This window comes from Geospiza fortis, unplaced genomic scaffold, assembly GCF_000277835.1.
Source record: "Geospiza fortis unplaced genomic scaffold, GeoFor_1.0 scaffold53, whole genome shotgun sequence".
NCBI classification, from domain to species: domain Eukaryota; kingdom Metazoa; phylum Chordata; class Aves; order Passeriformes; family Thraupidae; genus Geospiza; species Geospiza fortis.
The window spans coordinates 5,767,519-5,791,269 of NW_005054305.1; the positions used below are offsets into that span (position 1 = coordinate 5,767,519).

At 37.2% G+C, this 23,751-nt stretch overlaps 1 protein-coding gene across 4 annotated transcripts in view; it reads right to left on the reverse strand.

The window, feature by feature from the left end:
• TRAPPC8 (trafficking protein particle complex 8) overlaps positions 1-23,751 on the reverse strand; it is a 46,050-nt gene that overhangs the window by 13,089 nt on the left and 9,210 nt on the right. For all 4 annotated transcript variants that reach the window (XM_031066539.1, XM_031066538.1, XM_031066540.1 and 1 more), the window contains 19 exons: positions 22,162-22,409; positions 21,051-21,166; positions 19,626-19,776; positions 18,223-18,323; positions 16,623-16,728; positions 14,950-15,081; positions 12,946-13,170; positions 11,830-11,938; positions 10,904-11,098; positions 10,583-10,713; positions 9,438-9,512; positions 8,641-8,767; positions 7,705-7,862; positions 6,482-6,924; positions 3,976-4,123; positions 2,654-2,750; positions 2,137-2,205; positions 1,980-2,020; positions 277-462 (listed from right to left, as the gene is read on the reverse strand). In XM_031066539.1, the coding sequence (XP_030922399.1) occupies positions 277-462; positions 1,980-2,020; positions 2,137-2,205; positions 2,654-2,750; positions 3,976-4,123; positions 6,482-6,924; positions 7,705-7,862; positions 8,641-8,767; positions 9,438-9,512; positions 10,583-10,713; positions 10,904-11,098; positions 11,830-11,938; positions 12,946-13,170; positions 14,950-15,081; positions 16,623-16,728; positions 18,223-18,323; positions 19,626-19,776; positions 21,051-21,166; positions 22,162-22,409 (2,858 nt within the window). The remainder of the gene's footprint in view (positions 1-276; positions 463-1,979; positions 2,021-2,136; positions 2,206-2,653; positions 2,751-3,975; positions 4,124-6,481; positions 6,925-7,704; positions 7,863-8,640; positions 8,768-9,437; positions 9,513-10,582; positions 10,714-10,903; positions 11,099-11,829; positions 11,939-12,945; positions 13,171-14,949; positions 15,082-16,622; positions 16,729-18,222; positions 18,324-19,625; positions 19,777-21,050; positions 21,167-22,161; positions 22,410-23,751) is intronic.

The following is a 23,751-nucleotide window of genomic DNA, read 5'->3' on the forward strand; positions in this document are numbered from 1 at the left end:
TCTCTTAGTTTAAGATTTCATAATTTTCTCTTTTAAAAGAGAGATCAGAAGAAATGGGTGCATCGAGAGTAATGTAGGGACACTTATTACAGTAAGAGATACTAAGAATATCTTTGCTGCTGGCATCATTATAGTTTGTTTGATTGTTTTCAGGAGAAAAAATTCACCCATAAATTCCAAACGTATATGCCTGAAAGTTCAGGATACCACACAGAATTATTTTCTAACTGTAATGTTTGATGTCCAAATTACCACAAAGGCCACAACCATACATACCTTCCACAGCACTACAATGTTCAAATCAACTTCACTGCATTTTTGTATCAATCTGACTGTTTCATCAAACGATTGTTTCACTGCTCTTTGAGATGCATGAGTATGAGATTGCACATGTGTTCTTTTAAATTCAGAAGATAAGCTCTGGAAAAAAAAGTCTGCACAAGGACTGGCTGAACTTAATATCTACAAAAGAAAAAAAGGAAGAAAGTGTTCAGAACAGGATGTGAGCTGACTCAAGTTGCTCTAACATGAGCTAGCTCATCATTGTAGCATTTCAGTTGCATTATCCCAGTGGCTTCCCTTTGCAAAGCTACAAGATGCCAGACACCTTGGTTTCTGTGCCTGACCTGTTAGAGATCAGAATAGCTAAAGGGCTGCTAAATGTAATATAGGGTACACAGCACTATAACGTGCTAGTTTAGAACTATAAATACCAAACTTGGAAATAGGAGCTTTGATTATTACCACAAAACAGCCTACTGTGATATATCAAATCTATTAAAGAGAGCTGAAGCATCCAACTAAGTCACACAAAAGTCAGTTTTGCTTACTAATATTTTCCTCAGCTTACCTAGAATTATTTACCTAAGTTAGAAACATACACTTTGCTAGCAATAGCAGAGATAACAGATGTGCACAGCACATCCCCGGAGATACATGGCACAAACAGAAACACTGTGCTCTCATGTGTACCAAGCTCTTCCAACACCAAAAGTCCGGCAAAGAAACTGGTTTCTAGGAGCAACAGCAATGATACTGTGTCCTGTTGGAGGCAACAAGATAAGCAAGGAACTTCAGCTTTGCAACCCCTCCCTTTCAAAAATGCTAGCCTTTCCAGAATATGCTGTTGCAAAGCTGATAATTATTGCACCAGCAGAATGCTGATACCCAGGGAGAAAAATCCACCTTTGGAGCCACTGCTTGGAGGGGAGGACTCCCTCCCCATCTTTCCTTGAGAGCAATAAAATGTTCTCAAGGAAAGCTAAAGTTCCTGTAGCTCAGATTCCAACTCTAAAAATGTACAGAGGCATCATCTACCTCAGATTTTCAGTCCTGACTTCAATTTATATGCCTATGAAATGAAATGGCAGTGAATAGGTTCTTTGGCTTTAAAAGCTGAATAAATACAGGAAAAATGTACGCTCAGCACAAAATAAGCAATCTGTCATTCAACTGACTAAATCCACTATGCAGATTTCAGACCTAATGCAAGACGCCTACTTTCCTCAGGTTTTGGGAAAGCATTTGTAGTACCAAGATCATTTACTGAAAGGATTATTCAATATCTGTGGGTTTAAGAAATATTAGAAGAGCATGGTAGTCTAGAATCCTAAACTTCTAGAAAAATCAAACAGACTCCTTGAATTCACTGCAACCTCCTGTAGTAGTTTTGAAATTCGGGGACCAACATCCATTAGTTTTCCAAGCTGTAATTAGAATTTTTAGCCTGTCTTAGTAAAAGTATAATTAAGAACAAGCATATATCATCTCCAGGCCTCTGAAAACTAAAGGGCTGGGACATATTTAAAATAACTACTCCGAAGAGCTGAAATGGAAGGAAAAGCATTAGCAAAAAAGCCAGCATTGTAATGTGATTTCAAAGTAAAGCTAGCCTAAGTTACCTTACCACCTCTTTGTCCTTGCACATGACAGGGACACCTTACACAAGACAAAATATGCAGCTGTACCCATCCACCTACCTGTTCATTTCCAAAGACAATATCTGCAAATGTGTAATTTTCTAAGGGATAAAAAGAGAAAGCACTGTTTTAGCATCATGACAAGTCACAACTTCAGCATACAGTATCCAAAAGAGTATATTTTTCAAAAAGTTACCACATTCAGGAAAAAACCTACCTTCTGAGTTTTTGCATCTCACTGCTTTAAAACACAACTTCGCTCGCTCTCTGCTAGCCAGTTTAGTATCTGAAAGATAAAGGTGGCAAGATTTTTTTATTCACTCTCAGCATAATCAGAGTCCCTTAGACAAAAGTCTTGAACATTCACAAACAGGAAACACACTGATGACATTCAACAAGCACAGTTCATCAGGCATAGCAATGGCACACAACACAACCATATTTCTTGTGAGGAAAGTTATCAGGCACTCCACACATGAATTTCTCTACATCACAGAAATAATTTACCTGCAAACTAAGCTTGTTTCTAAAATTGATTAAGTCTGAATAAGTTATATGTAAACATACATTTCATGAAATATAACAAAAGAAGGGCTTTAGTATTTTTGGAATGGACAAAGCTATTAGAAACTAATTATTCTAAAAGCCAAATTCACCTCCTTGTAAGATTCTTTCAACTGTTTTTATCAGCCAGAAGCTAGACTTGCCATCATTTTGGTGATGAAGATACACACCTTTGTCTCCAGAGATGTTAACAGATTTCTGAAGCTTCCAGTGCTTGCTATTGCTTGAAACTTGCACTATATGAAATTCCTTAACACCCGTCTCACTCTATGGAACAGACAAAAGTTATGTCAAAGAAAACCAATCACAACTGTGATGTGCTACATTGCACAGTAAGCGTTCACTGCAAGGTGGCACTGTTAGAATCTTAATTTAACTCATTATTCACACCACTCATAACACACAGTACTTAGAGACAAGGAGGGATTTAAGACCCACTGTAAAGTAACGCAACAGTCCCAGATCACAGCAACTTCAAATTCCAGTAAACAAAGCCACACAGAGGAAATAAGGATCCCCCAGAAAAAGACCCACAAGCTAGTATTTTAGATTAAGAACAACTTTAACAAAAACTAGGCTTTTTAACTCCAATGCAGAACACTGTCCACAAGGCTGCTTAGTTTCTAGGATTACTTTAGGAGCATTGCTATATCATCAATCCTAGAAACTCAAGATCTATTTTGGGTTTAGATATATATATAATGAAATGTAGCCTTTGGAGTTGGCTTCCTTTCTTGTAAAGAGTGAGGTGGTAGTGGAAAAATAAGCCTCACACTGTTAACTTGGTAAGTCCTTTATTAAAACATTCCTCCCTCTTTAAAGGAGTGGACAATATTCAGTAAATGAAGAAAAAAGTCAGAGTGTACACACCTTTAAAAGAAAACAACAAATCAGCTCAGTGGTTCCATTACCAACTAAGTGTCTATGAATTCTATGAACAGACAATTCAGTTACCTTGCTTTGTGATTGAAAAAATGGGAGCAGCTTTGCCAAAAAAATAGTAAATTTACATTAGCACGTTTGAAAAACTGAGTACTCCAATCTGCTTTAGTAAGTCAACAGACATATCTGTATTTCGATTATATTAGTAAAAATGTTTTTATAGTTTGGTGATAAATGTAAACAGAGAAACTTCCTTCAAATTGGAGCTTAAATTCTGACTTTGACATTTCCACTAATTCTACCAGTGTTTCTACTGAAAGGAAACAGACAACCTTGGAAGTTGGCATCATGAACACTCACCAATTTGGAATAAATCTTCCTCAAAACACTATGAACTATAGTCTTGCAATATGATTAGTATAGGAGACTTCCACACAGTTAGGATATAACTTCACATTAATACTCTTTCCAACAGTAACTGAATGATCAAATATGCAAGGGCATTTTTCTGTTGTTGTTTGCAAAGTTACTGTAGAAAAACTTGAGTCTTGGTTCATATCTGCTGAGCTTCAGGATAGTACTATTATTATTAATACAAATAAGAACTTACAGTATTGATATTTTCTACATCCACAAAGAGCAACATGTTGTCCCCTCTGCCTTCTTCATCCCCAAGTGCATTACTTCTGCAGACAGTAGCCCGAATGTGCAGAGACCGACTGGTACAAATAACTGCAGTGTGCCTTAATACTCTGTGACTAGGAAAGGGAGAAAAGAAAAAAAAAAGACAACATTTTGAACAACCAGGACTGCCCAGAACATGACATCAAGAAATTTAGCTTTTATGTTTGTCAATATTAAGGCCATTAGACACTTTGTTCATTCCAACCACCAAAAATACACTTTTCACTGAAGATAGCCTATTAAACCTACTTTATTTTTAACCATCTTGCTGCATGGGTAGGTGCTTTTTAAACACACAGTCTAAGCCAGTGTGAAACATTGGAGAAAAAGGTTCAGGTATTACCATGACGAAAAACACTTCAGAAATGTTTCAGATGTAAGACAACTGGCAGAGTGAAAGCAAACAGACATGTATTGGCATACAGATATCATTAAGCTATTTAATGCCACCAAATGCTCTGGAAAACAGTTTTTGAGTAAATAAGTGAGAGAAAGACCACTACTTAGTCACATCTCTTGCCATAAATATTTACTAAAAAGCACTTAGAATACCACTGCATTCAATAAATTCTCCTGAAGAGAGAATTTTAAAAAAGAGAATCAAACCACAGCTACTCTGCCTATTTCCAGGTATGCTCAACGTCCAGCACAGCAGTCCCTTTGTGAAAGTTCTTCCTGCTTTTCTAAGGATGAATTAATCTTTACAATTCCATTTGTAGACACCATCAAAACACTTGAGCTTTTCCAATGTAGAAGCTTTTAGCTACCATAACTTCCACTTGGAAACATTTTAGAGGCATGTAGAAGTTTGATACGCATTACCTACTGAATATGTTAAAACATCATGTGACACTTGGTTTTGGGAGGGAAAAATCAGTGGCTTCCTAAACTCTACTTCACAATGTCATAATTACAGAAGAAACTTTTAAGTTTTGCAGTTAATGTTCAGATATACAGATACCTGTATAGCTTTCAAGTGGTACAAATGACATAATTTTTTCAACACTTAAAAGCTATGCTCCATCTACAAAGAGCACTCTTAAACCAGAGCAGTTCCCTTAAGTCCCCCTCAAAACTTTAGTACAGTAAGGAACAAGTAAATTACTCAAACAACCCTCTTCCATCTCTAAAGCACCTCCATTTCTGAATCCTATGAGTTGTAAGGGGACAAATTCCCTATTCCTACGGACTAGTTTAGAGCCAAATTAAATGCTACCTTTGATATTTTAGAAGCTACAGAAAAATCTAAACCAAGGGTGCATTACATGACTTCAGTTTTGAGAATATGCTACTGATCCACTCTCTCAACCATCTTCAACTTACTCTGCTTTGATTTACACCCCAAACCAGCCTCACAGTACACGAACTTGGTTTCTCTCTCAGAACTAGCCTAGAAAACAAGCTTCAGCCACAAGAAGACATTCAGCCCATCTTACTAGAGTTTTTCTGAATTAACCCTGGTACAGACACCAAGTGTGCAGGTTTAGGCCAGGATAGTTAATTTTCTTCACAGTAGCTAGTAAGTGGCCATGTTTTGGATTTGTGCTAGAAATAGTGTTGACACAGGAATGTTGTTGTTATTGCTGAGAAGGGCTTGCACAGGATCAAGGCCTTTTCTGCTCCTCACCCCACTCTACCAGCAAGCAGGCTGAGGCTGCACAAAAGGGTCAGAGGGGACACACTGGGATGGCTGAGCCCCAGCTGACCAACGGGATATTCCATACCATATGGTGTTATGCTCAGCAACAAAAACAGAGAGAAGGAGAAAGCAGGGCCTGATGACGTGTCCTCACAAGTGATCATTAAACATGATGGACCCCCCCCTTTCTGAAAACCTGCCTGCCCACAGGAAGTGGTGAATGAATTTCTTGGGGCTGTTTTAGCTTGTGTCAAACCTGACTGTGGACTCTCTCAAGATGGTCCAAAAAGGAACTACAAAACAGTGTGCAAGTCAAACTTGGTAATTAACCCCTCCAAAGAGAATATCCTTCATCACAATACAATGACTAACCAAATTTTAAATAACAACAAAATCTTTCATTCAATGAATGATAAGACAAGATTTTGTCTTGTAAGATGTAGAAACAAATTAGGTTATAATTTTTCATCCTATACACCTCAAAATAATGTAGTTCCAGAGGGACTAAATACAAACAAAGGTTGTTTTAACATAATTCCATTAACCCTTTTTTTATTAATTTATTTTACTAATTTAGTATTTACTACTTCAATAAAAGCAGTGTAGGCTACTCAATTTCCTATGGAAATTAGATAATTAGAAAAAATATTGCTTAGAATAGCAGATAACAGGTCATTTTCACATCATCACAGCGACTATTACTAAATTCAGTAATATTTACTTTTACCATTACAATCACAGAATCTAATGTGTCTAATAAGTATGACAGAGAAGGTAGATTAGAAGAACTTACCACATTTTTGAGTGCTTTTTAATACTTTCATAGTAAAACAAGAAGTTAATTTCATGAACACCTTCTTCATCTGGTCCCCGTAACCACATTGGCAGCTGCACTGAAGCCCCAGGAAGAAGAACAGCATCAGGAAGCGGAACCTGTATTACTTCAGGTGAACCTCCCGTGCCAACCCCAAAGTCTGCAGAAGAAGCTGAAGACAGCAGTGCTGTTCGCACAGAGGTAGGATCTGTCACAACAGTCTTGTAAGCACTACAGTTCTCAGAGGCTGAAGGACTTAGTGGTGTTAAAGCAGCAGTATTTCCGCCAAAAGTAAAAAATTCTGGATGCTTGGACACAACCTTCAGTGCAGTAAGAGGACACTTGCTCACGTTCACAAATTCTACATACGCTTTTCTGATTTCTCCACAGAGAAGCCCTGTAGGAAAATTTATAAAGAACACCTGCATGGGAGAGAAAAGGAAACAATAAAAACCTGAGCCAAGTTGGGAATGCCATGCAAACAATCACTAACACAAACTATACTGCTGCTTCCTGAGGGGAAGTGAAGAGGGAGGTGCAGACCTCTTCACCCTGAAATCCAGTGATCAGACATGTGGGAATGGCTCAAAGCTGCACCAGGGGATGGATGTTTAGACTGGATCTTAAGATGCATTTCTGTATGGAGAAGGTGGCCAAACAGTGGAATAGCTTTCTAGCGAGGTGGTCGATGCCTCAAGCCTGACACTGTTCAAGAGGCATTTAGATAAAGCCATTAACATACTGTAACTTGGTCAGGCAGCTGGACTGGATGATCACTGTAATCCTTTCTAGCTGATCCATCCCACTCTACAGGCCCCTGTCATTAACCAGTTACCCAGACCATTTTAATGACCGTAGAAAGGAAAAGCACTGTATTTGAATTAAGCAGCTGGAATAACTTTTCTAGATGAAGGGCAAGTAAACAGAAAAAAGCTTCTTTGCCTGTTCCTCATTTATCTTAAAATCTGGGTACCAAAGCTGTTGCCAACTATAATTCTAAAGGGAATATAGCAATTTCAGAATACAATTTTGAGGCTTCAAGTTTCAATTTAAAAAACCCACACAAGTTTGCCACTGACAGATCAGAAATTATCTGGGAAGATTTAGGCATTAACAAAATCCAAGCCGCCATTGTTAGACTTACATTTATAAACTGCATTTTGCTATTTTCTCAAAACTATCAACAGGAGGTAGCTACATACCTCTAACAAAGGCATTTCTTCTGTAATAATGGGATCTAAACGTCTATCAGGTCCATATTTAATTGATGTTTTTTCCTCTTTCGTGTTATTAAGTCGAGGTCCTTGGATTTCTAAATCTTGTCTTCCTCGTACAGACAACCCATTGGAAACAAACTTTCCTGAAAAAATTTTTAGAACTTTTGTTTAGTTGGGGTTTTTTTAATTAATTCCTGACTTTAGTCTCTAAGAAATGATCCAAAGCTCCCAATCCAATCTCAAAAGTTAATTTTTGTCATTGGGCCCATGCGGTGTTCATTGATTAAGCAGCATCACCAACAAAGAACGATTCAAAGCTTACACTCACATAACACATAGCTAGCTCAAGTTCCAACAGCCAGTTATCCATTGCTGTGGGCTTACTCTGCCCTTCCATAGTTTGACTACAACTGGAAGGGAAGCGGCAGACAGAGTGCATGAAGCTGATAGCATTTATTTCCTTTCCCAATTCCTGCCAGGCTGGAAAAGTCACTTAGAGGATTATTTCCTTTAAAGACAGCTACCACTCTCCAAAAGGTTTTTATTCAAAAGGTTTCCAGCCTCTAAACAAGCTTCTATTTCTTTCAGACACATTTTAATCTCCATTTCATCTAACAACTAAATTCACCACGTGAGAGACAATTTCAGAGGAATAATTCAACAAAACAGATCAAATAGCATGCAATTAATTGTCAATTTATATAGTAATGTAAAGGAAAGAGAATTCAAGATGCTAAAAAAAAAGCTATCAGCCAAATTTAAATTTAGCAATCTATAAAAAGGACTTCAATGCAACATTTAGACAAAAGTTGAAAGTTAACAATGGTAGTCAAACACTGGACACTAGAATTTAGTTCTACTCTGCAGAAGCCATGTCTCCTCCTTCCAGAAACACACAATTTAAGATAATAATACACTTACCTGTCTGTAATCCAATAGAAGGATCTATCCCATCTAATGACACAGCACCTTGAACACTGCCAAGATTATAAACGACTCCCAGAATATGTAGCTCCCCTGTTTGATGGGGAAAGAGCTTTAGTCTTGCCTGTGGAGATACGTTAAATTTTTGTTGTTGTTGCTACTAGAAAGAAGTATTTTTACAGTTAAATGTCCAATTGCTAAACACACTCATGGCTACATTTACTTTATAGCTGTGTCAGCTGTAACTGCAACAGCAAATATAGATCATTTACTAGATTGAAAATTTCATATACACAGAATTTATCAAACCAGTTCACAGCTGAGAAATGTTCACTACATTAGAAAAAATTCCTTAAAATTAACCTTCACTGTGATTAACAGGGGCAGAATCACAGAATGATTGAAGCTGGAATGGACTTCTGGAGGTCGTCATGCCCAACTTGCCTGCTCAAGCAGGGCCATCTAGAGCCAGCTGCCAAGGACCACATCCAAAGGGCTCTGAACATCTCCAAAGATGGGTACTCCACAACCACTCTGGGCAGCCTGTGCCAAGTGCCCAAGCACCATCACATTTACAAAATAAGTTAGTGTTATAAATGAAGTTATAAACATTTCCTGATGTTCAGGAGGTGCCTCTTGTGCCCACTGTCTCTGGTCCTGTCACATTTATACAAAGTGATAAGATATATGAGGTACTGGAATTTCCGATTCAGTCACTTGTTCTGTCAGTTTAGTGTTAAGTTCAGATCATAACAAAGTTCAGTGCTGACTTTAAAACAAAGTATAGTACTTACCACTTTTGTCTCCTCACTATTAATTAAAAATTCTGCTATTGCTTCAGTTCCTACCATATCTTCATCACATGTACCCTGAAAAGAAGAAACAGCTCTTTAGATACTATTACTCCTAGTCAGAGAAAATGCCATAAGAAATATTTCCAACACCCTTCCTAAAGTGCTCAAGGGAAAAAATCATGCAAATTTCCAAACAGTTTGGAAAATCAAGTCCTGCATGCTCAGGTTCTCAGCATTTACAAATTAAAAAAGCAGCTTGAGAGTTCAGTAAACTTTTGTTTAAGAGAAATTTAAGATTTAGCACTACAAATTGGAACCATTCCCAGTCTGTTTCATGGATATTTACAGAAGTATTTATCACACCATTAAAGTAGCAGTTCAGATCAGAACAGAAGGGAAAGTGTATGGTAAGCCTTGAGACTTAAACTATGCAGAACCAGGTTTACAATTCTGGTAAATACTTACAGAACCTTTAGAGATCACTGTGTTCCCAAAGTTTTGGCCAAGAAAACAAATTATTTAGGAATTTACTATACTATTCAGTATTAGAATATATTAAAACCTGGATATGACAAGAGTCCATCAGAGCTTTTGGCAGCATTAGTTGAAGTATTAAGTCAAACAGTAGCACAACAGCTCATCTAAAGTATTCAAAATATTAATTTTTAATACAGTAAGTTTTCATTTCTCTTCTAATCAAGATAGTAAGATGTTTCTATGTTATATGAGCGCAGTTTTTCAAAACACATTTCACTATGTACAACAGCTCAAATAAGAAAAGGGTATTTGATAATCTACCTACTGACACTCATATTCGCAAGTCAAGGCTAGTGTGACTCAAAATAGACGTGGTACATATATAATGAAATCTTGGAAGTATTTTGTTTTGCATTCAGCAAAAAATTCTAATGTGTATTGTAAAGCTAACTCGGCTGCTTTGTGCCCTACAGATCTAGGAAAATCTAGATAATATAAAAATTACTTAAGTAGCTACTGTTTTTCTTACCCTTTTTTTTTAGTTTACACTAAAACCTTCATGTTTAATGTTTATGTTTAGATGGTTTCATACTACAGAATTTTGAATACTCAATCTATACTCCATACCTGCAGCTGTTTGAATTGGAAAAGGATGAAGCTTTGTTTACCTGCTCTTTTGTTTCTCCATCATGCTTTGCACTGAAGTCTTTAGGTTGAAACTTCCACAGCAATGAAAGGTCAGTCAAAAGAAGAGGAACTTTCAGAGGGTTTCGGAAGGACACTTCTACAGTTATTGGTTCTACCAAAAAAATGCAAGAAAACAATAACAGGCTTTCCCTATCACAATCTGAAGGCTATCTCAATTGTTTGTATTCACATACAACCAATTCGCACAAGAATGTTGGCTCAAATCTCTAATAAGACAGGAAATATCAATACAAATTTATCTAACCAATTTTATTTCTGAAGTGTAAAAATCTCAACTTTACCTTCTATCACTGCAAGCGGAAATTTGGAGTTATCTGAGTAGCGATTTAAACAGAACTGCGTTGGTTGAAAGTTTGGAGGTATTGTTCCTTTATTTATCACAGATACAACCTGCTCCTCGAGCTCCTTCCACTGTTGGGATGATTCTGAGTCATACTCCTGATCCAGGCTTACGTGCGTAGCTGCCTGCTTTTCACCTGCAGAGAGAAAGGCAGTCTTAAAGGCGAGAACAGCGATGTGCAATAGCTGCATCAGAGGGCTGCACTGGCAGTTCGGTAACTATTTTAAGTTCTAGGTCACTATAATTCTTATGCTACCATTGATTTTAAAAAGTGAATTGCAGGACATTTTGAAATGCACATATGGAAGACAACACTGAGATAATTTGAATATAGTTCAATTGGGATACCACAGCATTCCAAGATTTTAGCATGCTACACAGTATACCCAGGCTACAGATCATTTTTACTTTATAACGGACTACAACTCCACAGTACAGCCTTGGATTATATAGGAATTTCCACTCAGCTTTCTTTACACTCAGGAATCAGAGTGTTTCAAATATTTCATCCTAGAGGAATTTAACTGTAAATCTAATTCGTAGCATCGCCGCTAGCGTCCAGTATTTGCTACAGCAATAATTAGCCCTTTCATGAAGTTCATTACAGACTTGCATTGAAGCTTCCTAGGTGTGAAAAACAGCGACAGCCCGCACAACCACATACACAGATTTCATATTTACAAAGAAAGTCTGCAAACATCCAGCCAGTAGATATTAAGCTCAAGCTTTTATTTTCAAATATTTTTAGGTTACCCAGTTACTTTAGTTTTACATAATGACAGACTTCTTTTAAATGGCACCAACTCCTGGACGTATTTTGGTTCCTTAAAAAAGGGACTTGAAACTGTTTACTTAAAATTTTCTAACCTTCTGCTGGTCGTCGATCATGGCCAAAGAAAACACGAGTTGCTGAGCTGTTAATATATGGTAAAGGAAGCTGTGGTAAGGGACCATCAGGTGACAGCTGGGCTGCATTCTGGAGCAAAGGAGCAAGAAAACAGAGTGTCATGTACATTACTGATGACTGAATGATAAGGAAGCCCAGTTAAAAACACTCAATGTTTGAACAGGGAGTACTTTTAAGATGGAATAAATAACTTCAATTAACTGTTTGACTTTTTTTTCCTATAATAGGTGCTTCAAGTTTGTGAAATCCTTATGGGAAAAGGAGAATAATTACTTCAACCCTGAAACCTAATCACTACCGTGGTTGCATTGCTGTTACAAACTTTATTTGATGCCAAGCCTGACTCTCTAACTCAGAATTTGATAAACTATATTTACTATCCCACCACCATTAAACAAGACTCTCACTAAGCTGAGCTGTGGATTCAAATACCAGCCTTTGAGGAAGGTCTGCCATAACTTAAACACCACAGAAATTCTGTTCATCAGCTTTTAAAAGGCAGTATCTACATGACTGCATATTGTGTGGCAATAGCAGCACCAAACACCCCATGTAGTATATAGTATACTGCAATCCAGAATCATCCATGAACTTAAACACAACTCAATGAGTCACTTGATCCATCAAATTCTATCCTTATTAAAGAATGAAATTCACTATATGGATGACGACAGAGCTAGCTACCTAGTCTTTATTAAACATGTATGATCAAAAGCCCTCAAAATCATTATAAATTGATCAAAACAAAACAGACCCATTTCCTCTAAAGATTATGAAACTTATCACAACTACAATCCAGCTATGACCCTCAAAAAGAAGACTTTATTGTAATAAAACCACATACATTACTGTGATAATAACCCATACTTATACCCATCTGTGAAAGTACTACACACATGAAATGCAGCATGTGCGAGTTTTGTGAAGTCTGAAGTAAAAAATTGAACATATCAACTAGATTTAAAAAAAACTCTGGAACAAAGCAGATAAAACAGAAAATCATGTAATGATTTAACAGAGAACTGGTAGCAATAAAATTACTTATTACTAAAAAAACAGACACAGAAGTTTTTTTCCTTATAGACATAAAGATATTCTCTTAAAAAAGCTCCTTGCTGAGCTGGAGGTTGTTTACTGTCATTGATCAAAATATGTCTGAAGGCAGACACAGCGTTGTCCAGCTGACGAAGCGTAAAGGACTGACGACCAATGGTGAAGTTAATGTGGTCTTCTGCAAGAGACCAGCCCTTCCCTTTGTAAACCTGCATGGCTTGACAGTAGCAACGTAAGGCATGTTTCTTCTGCAAGAAAAAAGGTAATTTGTCAAATTATACTGTTACCCACTGACTGTAATTATAACATTATGAAGACTGAACAGTAAGTCAGAGAAGTAGTTTTTACCACATCCCTGCCACTATGTTAAATGTAATGTTCCAGAACTGTGCCTCATAGAATCTGGTCAATACTAATCTAAGCACCGAAGTGCTTGTTCCTACAGTACAGAGCCTGGCCTCCAGATTAAGTTCACATTTCCAAAGACTTTAGTAACAGGCAGTAAGTTAGAAAAGCAAATAAGAACAGATTACTTTTAAAACAGTGTTTGAAGTTCCTTTAGGACTGACTGCTAAAGTCTACAGAGGTCTATTGCCAAGCCTCACGACATAAGCTAGATTTAATACATTTCATTCCACCTGAACTGAACTTTCAGTGTGATACGTTCAGCCAACTGTTGTTCAGTATACGTATCTGGGACAAAAATCCATGCCAAGAAAACCAACAAAACACAGCCCTACATACAAGAAAAATTACCAATTGTCATATCAGCCACTGGGAGATAGATGAACTGATCCCAGTCAGCTACATAGTTCCTTTCCTGCATGTACCTCAGGACCCAGGCATTCAATCCCAAGTCTACGTATTGAACAGCTGTATAGACATTCACTGTACAGCTAAGTCTCAGCTTCTAAAAAATGGCAACAGCATTCCCTTACAACACTAATGGGGAAAAAATCTAATACACGCTCACATTGGTATGGTGATGACAGCAGAGTACAAGCAGTAAATCCTTAACATCAGCATGTACTAGTGACACTTTAAAATATGGTATTATGGTCTGCAGCTAAACAGCCTGGCTGATTTCTCTTCAGTAGCATTTTACAGTTTCGTACCTCTAAGGAAAAATAAAATAGCTACATTTCCTGTAACACTGAAAAAGTACTTCTTGGAAACCAGAATCCCTACAAATATTAGACACAAACAACAAAGAGAGCTGTTACACAAAGTCAAAACTTTACAAAATGCATTCACTTTCCCAGACAAAGGAACAGGACATAAAAGAATAAAAATATGAAAAACTGCTCAATAGCTTCCTGCCATTATTGTTTTGTCGTAACAACAGACAGGAAAACTGTCACATGAAGAAAACCAAGGAGGGGGTGAAGTACTCAGGAATCAAGCACAAGCTATCTTTACAGAATATATCCCACAACTAATGCAGAAACAAAGCACAAAAGTTCTATCCAAAGAAGTTTATCTACCACCATTAGAACTGCCTGCAAAGTAATGTGAATGAGAGTAAAAACAATCTGATCTGTATTGCTTTAACTGCCACTTACGTCTAACAGCCACAGAGATGCTTTGGTTTGTGGTGAGTAACTGTTCACACACCTGCATCTCCAATAAGGAACATGTATTTAAGTCACCATGAAAAACAAATATCTAAATTTTGCTACGATTCTAATAAGCTGAGTCTAGCAAATAATTATCTCCCGCAATTCACTCTTATCTCAAGAGTAAAAACATTCCTTTGCCCAAAAAGCAAAATTACTGTGTATAAAATGAGACTCAGAAATGAAAACACACATCACTTAAGTTTCAAGCCAGCGATCTTCAGCATTCCTTCAAAAACAGGTAAAAGGCTAGGGTGATCAATCCAGAAATCATTTTCAGAAGATTACATAACAGAATACTGCAGACTAACACAGAAGTGTCAGAAGCCAAGAATCCTTTTCCAGACTAATGACACACTTACAAAGTATCTAATACCAGGCATATTTTCCATGTGGAAAGATAATACTTACCTGGCCTGCTTTACCAAATCTATGGCCAGCCAATATCATATGAAATGCAAACTTTCTAACCATGGGACTTTTCATGTTTATAAAACAATGGGCTGCCTGCTCCAACAGGAGTGCACTGCGAAGATCTGAATCCTGTTTAAAAGGAAAAAAGAATTAGCCTGAGTTGAATAAAACCATAAAGGTACAACAAGGTGGCCTTGTTGTAATGCTAAGAGGGACAGTAAGTTGTAAGAGTTCTGTGAAGCTGAAGATTCTTTTATATGCAAAGATTATATAGATATGTGAGTACATAAAATAAGACTAAAAGTATTTTTCAATATTATTCAATGCCATCATGTTCTTACTTATTTTAGTAAAGCATATATGAACCTGTTTCAGTATGACTAACCAAAGAAGTATTTTCTGCTTTTTCAGTTACTCAGGCTACAGATTCAAACACCATTACCTCTGAAACACTCTCCCACCTTTTACCCTCCCCTTCCCCTGCAGATATTAAGGCTAAAACCAAAAAATAAGACCTCTACCAGGATGACTGAAAAATACAGGGAGCAATGAAACTTGGTGAATTTTTATCATGTGAACCTTTTGAACCTATTGATTTCTTAATGTACAATTTCTTACTATTACATCCTTCTCTTCTGCCAAGACACAGCTATATTACTTTAACCAATCAGAACAGAATCTACTTGATTTTACCACAGCTGAACTCCATGCTATCAATGATGCTCAGGTATGCATCTTGACTACAAATATACTCTGGGACACCAGTATAGTATCCTGTAAAGATTTTCCTTGCAACCACCAAAATGCTCCACAGGCATACTATGTGCAATTTTAAGCTGTAAAGTGACCGTGCAGAGCTAATAGGATTTAAATTCCTTGCTTAAATATCTTAGGTTGCTCTTGTAAACACTGGTGGCAAGCTTAAGTTGAAAGGAAAGAATGAAGCTACAAAGACATTCAAGAAAGAAAATTACAGAACTAAACAGATTTATTCCATGCCTAAGCAGTCCAAGGAAGGTCTCAGAAGCATCACATTTGGTGCAGCTGGCCATGAAATCAGAACTACCAGTTAAACTTCCCTCCAAGCTTTAAAGGAGATGCTACACTATAACTGGAATTACATTTTTCTTCACTCCTTTTTAAGCAAGACAATTCCTGGGTTAGAAGCTGATCCATGCTTAATTTCCACCAATTAATATCACAGAAGTGTAGGGTTTCACTTACACAGCAAGGTTTGAATGATTCATACCGGCTGAGCTACAGTAATCTCTTAGTTGCTTAAACTATAGAGAATTTCTGATTATGATTATATGGGATAGCATCCATTGTGGCTCTAGCAAGCCATGCTAATACTTTGAACATATGAGTTTGTAAGTTACACCATCCAAGAGCTAGGCAGATGTCAAAGAAAATTAGTTACAAAGCCAAAGATAACATATTTAGCATGGTTAAGGAAGTCAAGCAGGTCATTTGACTAGAAAAAGAGTAACTGTACTAGCTCCTTCACTTACAGTGTACACAGTTTTCTTCACTTCATGCTCTACACCTGTTCATTTGCTACCTTTGGCTAGAAAATATTGTAGCACAAGAATCAGAAGGTAACCTAGAAGTGTTTGGGTAAGAAAACAAATAGTGAGACGGCAGAAACAGAAAAAGCTACTAAGTTTTACCTCACTGGTCAAGCGAATCAGAAGAGCAGCTGCCTCTGAATATTTGCTTTGACTTTTTAAGATTTCAGCACTAAGCAGTACACAGCGTTCAGCCAGAACCATGTTCCTAAAGTAAAAACATGCATGTATTAATAAATACTTATCAAAATAAACTTGAGAGAACTTTTCTATCTCAAATCTTACTGATTTTCTACACATGGCATGAGACTGAGGTTCTGTTGCTTATTCTTCTTAAAGCAAAATATATGAAAGTTCACTCCCCACAGAACAACCACATACAGATTGACACGTTAAGCGTCCAATTCCTACTATAGCAGGAGCTTTCTGAAAGTCAAAGCTGGAGAGCATTTCTTAGAACAGTATTGTATTTGTAAGAGTACCAAATAAAATGATCTAATAAACAAGAAGTCCAACAGCTAGAAGCAGGTTGGCAAGCAGTACTGGCAAGTTGTACCAGGTGCCCACCAAGCTGCTCTGCCACACCCCCTGCTCAGCAACACGGGGGAAGAAGATCAGACTAAAAACCTCATGTACTGAGAAAAGGACAAAGAAGATCACTCACCATTTAGTCATGGGCAAAACAGACTTGTTTTGGGGAAGATTAAATTAATTTATTGGCAATTAATAACTGAATAGCACAGTGATAAATAAAAGCAGAAGTAAACACCTTCTCCTGACAAATCCTCCCTCCCAGGCTCAAGTTCACTCTGAATTCTTCTACCTCCTCCTCCCCACAAGCAAGCCAGGGGAACAGGGAAAAGGAGCTGTGGTCTTTTAACATTAACTTATAACATTTCTCCTCCGCTGTTTCTTCCTCCAAATCCTCCTTCCCTGTTCCAGTGTGGGGTCCCTCCCACAGATGCAGTTCTTCAAGAGTTGCTCCAGCATGTATCATTTTTGCAGTGCAGGGTCCTTCAGGAACTGTTTCAGTGTGATTCCCCCACAGGTCACAGCTCCTGACAGCCACCTGCTGTGGCATAGGCTCTCTACAGACTACAGCCACCTTCAAGGTACATCCACCTGCTCTGGCATTGGGACAGGCTACAGGGTAGATCCCTCCTTGCCCATGCACCTCCATGGGCTGCAAGGGAAAATCTGATTCAGCATGGTCTTCATCACAGGCTGCAGGGAAGTCCTGTCTTCTCCTGAGCTTGGTATCAGCAGGGCTGTTTCTCTCACTTTGTCACGCCTTTCTCACAGCTGCTGCACAGCTATTTTTACCCTTTCTTTAATGTGTTATCACAGAGGTAACAGTAGCACTGCCAGCTTGGGCAGCAGCAGGTTCATTTTGGAGATGAGTGAAAACTGATTCTGCCACAGGCAGCTCCTGCTATCTTCTCACAGAAACCTTCCTTGCAGCCACCCCACTACCTAAAAATCTATCATGTGAATTCAATACACAAGTTCGATAAGCACTCTGGTAAGAAGAGTCCAGATCTCCTTTCATGCTATCCTAGATATGTTAGTTTATCTTACTCCTTAAAATGTTACCATCATTCTGTGATCATCTGGTACTATTACTGTGCAGGGTAAGAAAATTAAGCCATCAGATCTTTCAACTTTCACTGTACAAAGATTAGTACAAAAGTAAACAACATACTTGCAGATATCTCGGTAGGTCTGAATTGCTGTCTCCATATAATGAGCAGGATATGGCCTAGGAGCTCCGGGCTGAAGAAAAGCTGATACTGCTGCCATTTCCTACAAGAGAAATTCAGTAGAGTCAATGTAGGTTTTACAACAAATCATAAACGTCTAAAGACTGAGGAACATGTTTCAATAGCTATTAGATTCAAGATCTTCACCTAATCATATCGAAGTATCCAATGCACTGTAACTGATAAAAGGTTTAATGCAACAGCTTATTTATGGCTCTGCTTATTAATTAGCCAGAGAGTTACACACAGAAGTGTTCGCAGTTGACAGTACCTCCAACACTGTGCAGTGCAGCATTGATTCAGAGCTGTTTTACAAATCCAAAAGAACTTCCTATTATCAGGAAGACTGCTCCTGCAAAGTAGTACTACCGTGTATTTTAAGATGAGGTCTGTTTTTTGAGTTTTGCTTAAATGAAATTATATTATCAGCTTCCAAGGAAACTCTAGTGAACATGCAGTCTGAAATTTTGCTTCTTTTCTCACAGACTGCAAATATTATAGCAAAGATTTTCTGCAGAAAGTAAACATTAAGACTAGTAAATTGCAACAAATTCGTAATTAAGACTGCTTCCATTCATTTGGAAATTAAGATTTCTTAATATTATTCTGTTTATTCAGATTATCCAAGTGCAGAGCAACTTTCTGAACTGTAAAGACAGATATTTAAGTAAAAGTTTTAATCAAGATGCAAAGATGTACAATAATGCTTCCATGCGTCTATGAAGCAGTGTTTTGAATTTTAGCAAGTTAACCAGACTAAAGTTTACAATATGTATCTTCTAAAAATTTATAAAATTACTCATTTTCCCCCAGTACTCCCATTTATCTTGTTGAAAATTACTTTAGTCATAAACACCTTCATTCTTAGGAGGAAATTATGAAAGAGTATGTGTTTAGAGTGAAATTCAGTAGTGACATACTCAAAGTATAGCCTTCAAGTTTTAAGTCACCCAAAAACAAGTACAATACCATATTTATAGTGACAGAGTCTTGAATTTCTGGCAAATAAGTATTTTGCCTAAGTCTAGAAGAGATACTATAAAGCTATTTTACACCTGGCTTTGACTTATCAGTTTAAAGATAATTTTTCTGGAGGTCACATTCTAGGCTTTCTCCTTTCCACATTTTAAGAATTAACTCTCCAGTTTTTATTCATACCTTTATTCCCTTCATATAAGAGTAGAAAACAGATTTTACAACACCTTAAGGGTTTCCTAAGGATAGGCAGTAGATTTGGGGAGACTCGTACAAATTTGGAGGAGAGAGATTGCATTTTGTTACCTTCAGACAAATATTAGAGATTAGAAAAAGTTCACAGAATGTTCATGTTATGTGAAGTACCAACCAGTGCTCCAGCTGCATAAAGCATTGCCTGATCATTTAAGAAGTCTTTCTTTGCTGTATGGTAACAGCTATATGCAAGTTCATAGTGTTGCACCAAAAAGCACAAGTCTGCCATCTTCCGGATTTGAAGTTCTGGCGCTTCTGGTGGATACCTATAAATACAAATATTTAAATTCAAAGTTGTCCTCTCTCAGCCTTGCCCTAAAACAGCCAAGAAAAGTGAATCTCTTTCCTTGTTGCCACATGTAACTTGGTTTCACATCCTACTTTCTGACTAGCAAGATTCACTGTTCCAGTAACACTGAAAGCACACGCTCCTCTTAGCCAAGAAATACTGAATGAAGTTTATAACTACCACTGAAACTGCTCAGTCAGATTAACCATTAGAGCTAAGCAGAAGCTTAGCTCTTCCTTCCTGTATGAGAAGGAAAAAAAAATAAGACTTTGACTGCTCACTTGGCTTCAAGTTGTTATTTCTCCACATTTCTCTTGAAATAAATAAGTCCAATAACAACTATGCTTTATGCCAAAACACTGCAAGTTCCTGTCCTCTGCAAGCATCAATCTAATTGTTGGTTAATCCAATATGTATTATTCACTTCAGTGATAATCAAATACATTTTCACAAACACTTGCATGTCAAATGCTGTAGGAAGTGAACTACGCTTTCAAGTTCAAAACAGAAAGCTGGAAGTAGCAACATTTTGATTACAAATCCAAAGACACGCAACACAGCTGTAAGTGCATGTCAAGGACATTAACCTTGACTAGACAACGAAAAAAATTATTTAGATTTCTGTGGTAAAGACAGTTGGAGAGTGTTTTTCAAGATTATGCATCGTAATTCACAGAGGGATTTACCAAATCATACAGAATTAGTACTCAGGTAACACTTAAAACCTGGTTTTAGTGTATACTAAGACACAGGTGCACAGTATGAAATTCCCTTTAGTTTAGCTCTCGAACACAATGTAAATGCGATATACTCAATACTTTGCTGGAATAAACTGCATAGTTTTGCATAAGCAAAAACACCTATACATGGGGTTTGGCTGTAATGACAGGTGGAAAAGCTTGTACAAATTCTTAAAAAATCCCTCATGACAAACCACAGCTTCTTTTTATGACTATTACTCTTAAAAATCATATGTTCATATTAACTTAGAAAGTTTCATTGTAAATAGAGCAGGCAGATGACTCTGCAAACAGTCTATTTTATCCTCTTCTTCATTAATTTCTGCTACTCATTTATTGTACATATTCAGACACAGTATTTTTCATGATTTTTCTAATTGAAATAATTCACAACATTGCTGATTTACTTCACTTTGCAGAACACCATCAAACAAACACATGCTTTCCCTCCCTTCCCTAAAAAGGCTACATTTGCAGTTTAGAACTAAAAATAAGGACTGAGATTACTTACAGCAAACCAGAAGTATTCTTGAGCTCATTTATACTTTTCTCTGGAACCTTGCTGCCACTAAACCATTTTTTAGTAGCAGAAAACAGTGATCGGCTCAAGCCTTTCCTGGATATTAACTGCAGAAAGACACTGAATTAGACCACTACATTGCAAGAGATGTAATTTAAACCAATAAAAAATGCCAAGCTTCATTATGGCTTTGTGAACTGATTTTTCTTCCATAAAACAGAAATAAATAAAAGGAGTAAAATGACTAAGAACACGCTTTCTTAGAATTAATCTGACACTGAGACAGAAGTTCATATCTTTATATTCGTATATTCAGAATTCATATGTTTATTTTATCTCAGACAGTTAAGGTTCACTATTCTTTTTGTAAACTGGGGAAACATTCATCTGAAGACCTTGAACATTTGATATATCTGTTTGAAAACTAAATTCTAAATAATTATAATATGTAATTTTGGGTAGTAGTCCAACCTAAAATCTAGACTACTTGTAAAATAAAGTACTTCACTGTGATGCAAATACTTTAATGCATGACCTTGACCAAACATGGGCATGACATTAATCCCACTTCCAAAAAATCCCAGTTTGAGATAAGCATATTCAATTTCAAAAACTGCTGAAATCAACAGAATTACACAATTCAGGGTGTCCCTACATTTCTTCCCTGTCAAGTAGCAACTGAAGGATACAGCTTTTTTTGCAGATGATCATTGATTAAACAAATTTCTTAAATTTAGTTGTGTATTCTGACATTGAAACACTAAGTCAATTTTGTTCCCCATGCCAGAATCATCCAAAAGCATAGAGTATTAAGATTCAACAGATTTCCCTGGAAACAGTTCACATAGGCTTTCACCAAGAAAGCACCTTGCACTGGAGCTGTTGATACAAACCTGTTCTTGTTTTTTTAAAAGACAAATTAAGGCATCATGAGAAAACTTCAGTTATTTCTCTTAAATCTACTAACAGTTTTCAGCAAGACCGTTGAATCCTTAGATGAAGAAAGAAGTAATACTGTCAAAACAGATTTCTGGATAACTAGATTTATACCCCAACCATTTTTCCTTATTATAGCACAAAGTGTTTTTAAGGGTGAACTGACCTGATCATTGAGCTGTCGAATTGTTTTCTCTATGTGTGGCAAAAGTCCCCGAAATGTGAATTCCTGTATGAACTGCCTAATTCGATCGTGATCTGTGAGAGTTAAACAAGCACCATGAGATGTCCCAGAATTTGACTTCTTTGAGTCTTGAAGTGATGTAGAAGCCTTCATGTAATCAGTGCTATCCAAACTGCCACTGGGATGATCCAGTTGTAGGGGGTGAGTCTTAAAGTTATTTGACAAGCCATCTGTTGAAAGATTGAAATAAAAGCTCCAGTAAGTATAAAACTACTTAAATATTTTGGGTTTTAAAGATCATTTTTACTAACCTACTTCAAAGCTTCCCTTACTCAGAACTCTGGAAAGCAAAGCAATTCACCAACTGTTCTGCACTACAGATCAATGCTGAGCAGGCAGCAGCTGAGCACTGAGTATTGCATCATTCCTGCAATTCTCAGAAAGTTCAGGGAATCTCAAGAATTACAACATGACTAAATATGTACTGTTTTGGTTCTCAACTACAGCGCAAAAAAAATCTTCCAGTATGTTGACTCATATTAAGAACTTTGAAGGAAAACTATGGAAACATTAAAATCAAAATAAAGCATTCATCAAAGCTGGGATTGCAGCAATTACTACAATAGCTCCACTGGGTCCATTCTCTTCTTTTCTGCTTATGTTTTAAAGTAAAGGAAAAAAAAACAAAACCAACAAAACAAACCTAATTTTCCATGTTGTTCCAAGCAATCATGACGTAAAACAATTTCCTCCAAAGTCCTCTTTGTTCAATGAGAAGGACTGCTGACCACTATTGCATTTAGCTTTCTGAAATAGACTGAGATACTGCTTCACACTAAGACATAAGCAGTTCTCTTATAAATAAGAAAATCAGCTTACTCTATGTGGCACCAAGCAAAGCTGAGCTGTGAAAGCAAATCCTGAATGGATATTACTCATGAAATCTAATCCTGAGTTTGTAAAGTTCAATTGGCAGCTCCCAGACTACATCTGGGCTGCAAGGCCCTACAAAGACAGCAACGGTAGGGTCTCCTACACATGCTAGGTCTCCACAAGCCTTTCAGGTGAGATATGAAGGATCTGGGCTGAGGCAGGCCAGGCAATGCAGGGTACCTCACTTTTTCCCTATTTGGTGATGCCTCTCATCTGAATTCTATCTTGTGTTTGAGGGTGCAATAATTTGCACTCAATTTCATTTACTATCCTCTCCCATCCATAAGCAGTTCCAAAGCAAGTGCTTCCAAACAACTTAGAAACTAAGCACTTCCCTAACATTTACAGATTTAATACCAAAACCAAGGACAAACTCCAAAACTTCAGCTTCTAAGTTACAGCAAAGCAAACAAACCAAAACTTTCATTATTATGAAAATTGACCATTTAATCCTATGCTATTTTCACTAATTACCAGAGTTTGCAGACAATATGCTTAGACTTATAAAATATGAGCCCAATACATCATTAACCACCTCATTAAGGAGATGCCACCAATCCAGTAGATCAGTACCACAGCATTTTTCTTTGAGGACACTTAGAGCATTTAAAAAAACATTACTATGAGCTGCCTAACAGG